At 51.9% G+C, this 5,705-nt stretch overlaps 1 protein-coding gene across 1 annotated transcript in view; it reads right to left on the minus strand.

The window, feature by feature from the left end:
- Positions 1 to 5,705, minus strand: part of LOC109292763 (semaphorin-3D-like) — a 63,602-nt gene that overhangs the window by 16,928 nt on the left and 40,969 nt on the right. The window contains exons 3-6 of the mRNA XM_019510323.1: positions 4,028 to 4,188; positions 2,476 to 2,538; positions 1,900 to 2,019; positions 1,127 to 1,229 (exon numbers count right to left, since the gene is read on the minus strand). Of these exons, the coding sequence (XP_019365868.1) occupies positions 1,127 to 1,229; positions 1,900 to 2,019; positions 2,476 to 2,538; positions 4,028 to 4,188 (447 nt within the window). The remainder of the gene's footprint in view (positions 1 to 1,126; positions 1,230 to 1,899; positions 2,020 to 2,475; positions 2,539 to 4,027; positions 4,189 to 5,705) is intronic.

The following is a 5,705-nucleotide window of genomic DNA, read 5'->3' on the forward strand; positions in this document are numbered from 1 at the left end:
TAGTTCTGGTCAACCCCGTGAACCCCGGTTCGGAAGAAGGCAGCACTACTGCCCATAAAGTCGATGGAGGTGCCCGAGTAGAGGTCTCCATCTGCCAGGTCAGAAAGGGAAGCACAGGTTAGCAAGTGGTGCTGGAGCTGTGTCCTTACACAGACAGTCCTTCATTCCTGGACCCTTTAGAAAAGGAGTGTACAAGGGACTCGTGGTTAGTGTGGCATGTCAGAGCTTCACATGGGAGCGGTCACTTGGCCATGACAAGGGAACTGGGCTTAAATATAAACTAGTATCCAAGCAACCAAATGACGCTTCATTTTTCTTGTGTAGCTGTCTCTGGGCTGAATGTTCTCTCTGGCTGCAGAGGAGGTCCAGGTGGACAGATCATCTCTCTGTCTCGGTGAATACTTCGGGTATTGAAGGTGGTAGAAAGTTACCCATACCCAGACAGAGGGAAGCCAGGCTCTCTAAATGTGTTTGCACATTCAATGAAAGTAATTACAGACATTTAAAACCTAATGAACTTGTGAGGAGCCATGATGTAGCACTACCTAGCTACAGGGCAGATCAATTAAGACAACTGATTCTCTGATCCAGGAGGGCTGTGCTACGAGAACTTCTTCCTGAAGTTTCCACCTACAAGATCTGAGTCTTTATTAGCCTATGACAGCCTCAGCTCACCACCTTTGGCTTTCATATCATTGGAAAAATGAGGCTACTCATAGACCTAGAGACATGGCAGGAGCAGAACTGAATGAGATAGGGTATAGCTGTGCTACACTGCAGCCCATGTAGATGTGCCCAAACCAGAGTTAAACTAGCCAGCTCGGTAGTGGTTGAAGCATAGCCACAGCAGCATGGGCTTCAATGCAGCCAGCACAAGCCAACCCAAGATGCTGGGTAGGTCCTCAGCAGCTGAAGCCCAGGCCACTGCTCTTGGGATCTGAGCCAGATCAGGTGTGTCTGAATGAGCTGTTGTTACACCCTTGGCTTACATACAGGCATACCCTGAGATGCGAAAGGCTATTGGCAAGGACAGAACTGACTATCCATATGAATCTATTTAATTTGTAATGCACCTATTTCTACAGGGTCTAGTATCTACCTCCAGTCTCCCACAGGTTCCTCTTACCTATAAGCAGCCCAGTGAAGGGTTCATGGGGACTGTACGGACATTTGCCTCGCCCAGATTCCATAGAGTGGGCCACCAGCTGCATAGGTGAGGTCCCCAGTTCCTGTGGGTGGTTAAAGAGAAGACTTCATTCCAGGCAGAGGCTTGCAACAAACCAGGCTGAACTGTGCTGGGCACCTCCCCATCACTAGCAAGGCCTGCTCCAAACTGCTCCTGGCACATGCCTGACAGGTTGCCAGGCTACTATCACTTAATTTTTATTCAAGGATTGTGCTGGAGGCTGAATGAGGTAAACATGGTCCCTGTTTCCAGTAAACTTGCAAGGTAGGAAAGTATCTCTGTTGTGCAGTCAGACATGGAAGACAGCAGACAGCAACTGATGCTGGTCCCATTTAGCTTGTCTGGAGATAAAGGGCAGGATAGGGCTTGGGAAGCTCAGCTTCTGTTGACTTGGTCGCAGTCAGTCCCTGGAAAGGGCTACCAATATAGACAGTGTGTGTGTGTCCCTGCAGCAAAGACATTCATGCTGTGAGGTCCTTTGATCTGGTTGCAGATCTGGGCAAGAGCATATGCTGGGTCCCCTCTCACTTCTCATGCTGCTCAGAAGAGTTGTGTCCCTCCCACTTTCTCTTGGTGCCTGATGATGATGACTAGCAGAGGGGGCATCCTGGGGTCCCTTTTCTCTTCAGGCAGTGCAAAGAGGGTACATGCATGCTCTGGGGTCCCTCTCTGCCCACACCAATGGTGAATTCCCCTGGCAGAGTCTCTCTCACCTTTTCCCTTTCTCCAAGCTGGATGAAGGTGCAGATGGGCTGGTAGGAGCCTGTTGCACAGGCAAACACATGGCTCTGGTTAAATGGCTGGAGGAGGCGGATGAAGTTGGCACATTCTGTCTGTTCAGGAGGAACATTTTCTTAGAAAGCAGCTCTTTTCTTGCTAGGGCCCTGGTACTGAGGTCCTGGGCCTCCAGCCCCCAGCCCCTTCCATTCTAACACCGATCGTATCTCCCCCCAGTGCATAAAAATTCCCTGGAGTCATTTGTTCTTCCCCAGAAGTATGATTGATGCCTGGCTATTGTTAACCAAGAGAGGTGGTCTGACAGGCCCAGAGCAAAGCTGTATTCTTAATATCCCAATTGCAAAGGTTAGGTTAGATCAAGGGAGCTGCACTGACAACCAGAGATCACGTGGACAGGCCAGTGAGGCCCCAGGGCCTGCCCTTAGCTTGACAAACCTCCTTGTGTCAAGCAGCCCCCACCAAGGCCCATTGCATGGGTCACTGTGCTTCAAATATGGGTGGATGAGCTTACAGGGGACTGCTGAGCCATGAAGTGCTCAGTGCTGCTTTACCTCGGCATTCTTCCCAGCAAGTCTGCAGTGCTCCACCTGCTCTCTGGGGGCTGGCCAGAACATCTGTAAGAGAAAACACCAGCCTAGACCTTAAATGGTGGAGGCTGCAAGTGGCAGAAGAGCACTGGCATAACCCCAGGTCATGCTCTCTTCACTCTCCCTTTCAGCATCCACTCTCTGCCCCTGTGTGACACAGGAGACTGGGCAAGACCGGCTTATGGCCTGATCCAGGAAATGGCGGCTCTTATATTTCATTCCAGTCCCACCTCTCTCACTTGTAATATTGCACCCATCCAGGCAGAGCAGAAGGGGCTCTCTAGGACAGCTCTAGCACCTGTCTCCCTGCAGAGGGTGCCAAAGCACTAGCAGGTGCACACGGGCTTCTGCACAGGCACACAGGCTCCCCCAACACGGTTGCTCAGGACCCCTGCCAGCCTCCTTCCTTTGGCACAAATTCATGGGTGCTTCCTGCCAGGGCATCTGGCTCAGGCTTTCCCTTGCCTCCCAGGTATCAAAGGAAGCCTCAGAGTAGATTAGGACAGTTTGTGACAGAGGCATAGGCAGGGAAGACTCACTGGGCTGAGTCTGGTGAAGGCCAAGTTTAAACTTATTAACAGGCTTGTCTTCCAGCAAGCTCTGCACCATGAGGCTGGGATGCACGGGGCGATATGTGGCGTTCTTGGGGGTTTACATCACTTGCAATGTAAATGATTTGTTGTGACATCAGATCGTTGGTTGCTGCCCAGCCAGCCAGACTTCCATTCCTACCTGTGCTGCTGGCTTGTATCCACTAACCTCCCCAACACTGCACACTGGATGCTGTTAGCTGCAGCCTGGCGACCCATCAGTGCCACTCTGCTTGGGCAACTGAGCACCACTTGCTGAGCAGGAGCATCTACACTGCATGATGCTTTCCCGTGTCATTCTTGTCCTTAAGCTTACTTCACCTCAGGTAGCACATTGAGCTACACAGTACTAGCTTCCCTCTGGCATAACAAGTGAGATCCGTTCCCACAAGGCTTCTGGGAAGGAGGAGGTTAGCCTCCCTTGGGACTTCATAGATTCATAGATTGTGAGGCTGGAAGGGACCTTGGAAGATCATTGGGTCCAGCCCCCTGCACCAGGCAGGAAAGACACCTGGGGTCAGGTGACCCCAGCGAGGTGCCTGTCCAGTCTCCTTTTGAAGATTTCCAGGGTAGGTGATTGCACCACCTCTGGAGGGAGCTTATTCCACAATCTGGACACCCTAGCTATGAAGAAGTTTTTCCTGATGTTGAGCCTGAAACAGTCTTCCAGGAGTTTATGGCCATTACTCCTGGTTTTCCCTAAGGGTGCCCTGGTGAGCAGTTGTTCACTGAGCCCTTGATGTACACCCTGATGTAGCGGTAAGCTGTTATCAAGTCCCCTCTCAGCCTTCTTTTTCAGGCTGAAGAGTCCCAGGTCCCTCAGCCTCTCCTTGCATGGCTTGCCATGCAAGTGTCTGATCATACGGGTGGCCCTTCTAACATACGGATACGTTATGTTCCCTTCCTGCAGCCTCCCTACCACTGACCTTCTGAGGCGGTTTGCTTGGGCTGTCCAGATGCAGAAGGAAGACGTGGTTTTTGGCTCCTACCATCAGCCATGCCCTGTCTTCATCCACTAGGAGTGACTGGAACTCTAGCCCATCTTCTGGACCCAGCAATAGGTGGGAGCTGTTTGATCTCAGCAGGTCTGTAGGGCAGACAGAAGGCAAAGGGGAATATCACGGGAAGCATTAACCCCAACTCCATTCCACGCCAGGAGAGCTCACACCCATCTCTGACTGACAAGAGTTTATTCTGTCATTCCCCCATGGCAGGTGGCTGTGACCCTGCCCTCATTCCTCTCTCCTAGTGCAGTCTCTGTTACCCCAGTCCTAGTTTGTGCTCCCTGGGCTACCCCTGTAGCCAGTATTATCCATGATCCAAGTATTATCCCTGATCCCCGGAAGATTGTAAATGATGTCCCTTCCGCTACCCTCTCAGGAATGAGCCAGTGCTGCTACAGAGTGCCCCTTTATGGCAATCCAAACCTCACACCCAGCCCCTGAGGACTGTGACTATCCTGCTCTTCCCTCTCTGACAGCAGTGTCACACAGGTCAGGGCAGCCGGATGGGACTGCAGGCAGGCAGCTGCTTTTGTGCTGAGGTCTGGGTGAGGGTTTTGGAAGCTCAGTTTACTGTTACCAACCTTGAAATTCAATGGAGCAATTAGGCATGGAAGAATTTCAAGCATAACTTGCCAGTTCCAGAGACCAGGTAGTCCCGTGCCCTGGCGGGGTGTGGGTGGGAACACAGGGTGGGCCCACTCCATCTTGCCAGGGGTGTTTTCCCAGATCATGGGAGTGTCTTTAAAAAGTGTTGAAGTTTCTCTTGGCTAGTGTCCTTGGTGTTAAAGACTGTGTAGAAACAGTGCTGCCCCCAAGCTGGAGCCTTTTGTCCAATGGCTTCTGCTTCATCTACGGGGAGATTTTTTGGCATGTCTGTGCTGCTGCAGGACCCTGGTTTCCTTAGCAGAAACTGTTCCAGCCTCCTGATTTCAAAGATTTCTAAAACCTCCCCCTCCTCTCACCATGATGACTGTCATATAAGGGGTTTCTGCTGCCTGCCTAGTGCAGCTTGTGTGAGATGCAGAGGCCCCATGAAACAGTTCCTGGTACGGATGGGAGGAAGCCACAGAAACCTGTGGGAGAGAGGACCAGTTGGGTGACTGCCTTGCGCCTATGATCCCTGCAGCTAGTCTCCAGAGCACGTGTCCACTTACAGTACTGCTTAGTGTTCCAGTTGATGGGGCAGTCACCGCTCCCCTAGGGAGACTGGTCCTGCCACCCAAGCTCCTCTCATTGTCAAGACATTTTCCATAGTTTCATAGTTTCTAGGGTCGGAAGGGACCTGAGCAGATCATCAAGTCTGACCCCCTGCCATGCCAGGAAGAGCACTGGGGTCAAACAACCCCGGCAAGGTGATTGTCAAGCCTCCTCTTAAAGACCCCCAGGGTAGGAGCCAGCACCACTTCTCTTGGAAGTTGGTTCCAGATCCTAGCCGCCCTGACAGTGAAGTAGCACCTCCTGATATCTAGTCTGAATTTACCCTCTGCCAGCTTGTGACCGTTTTTCCTGGTCACTCCTGGTAGTGCTCGGGGGAACAGGGACTCCCCCAATGCCTGCTAGTCCCCTCTGACTAGTTTGTAACAGGCCACTAGATCCCCCC

Source organism: Gavialis gangeticus, unplaced genomic scaffold, assembly GCF_001723915.1.
Source record: "Gavialis gangeticus isolate Ggan-Ray unplaced genomic scaffold, GavGan_comp1, whole genome shotgun sequence".
NCBI lineage: Eukaryota > Metazoa > Chordata > Crocodylia > Gavialidae > Gavialis > Gavialis gangeticus.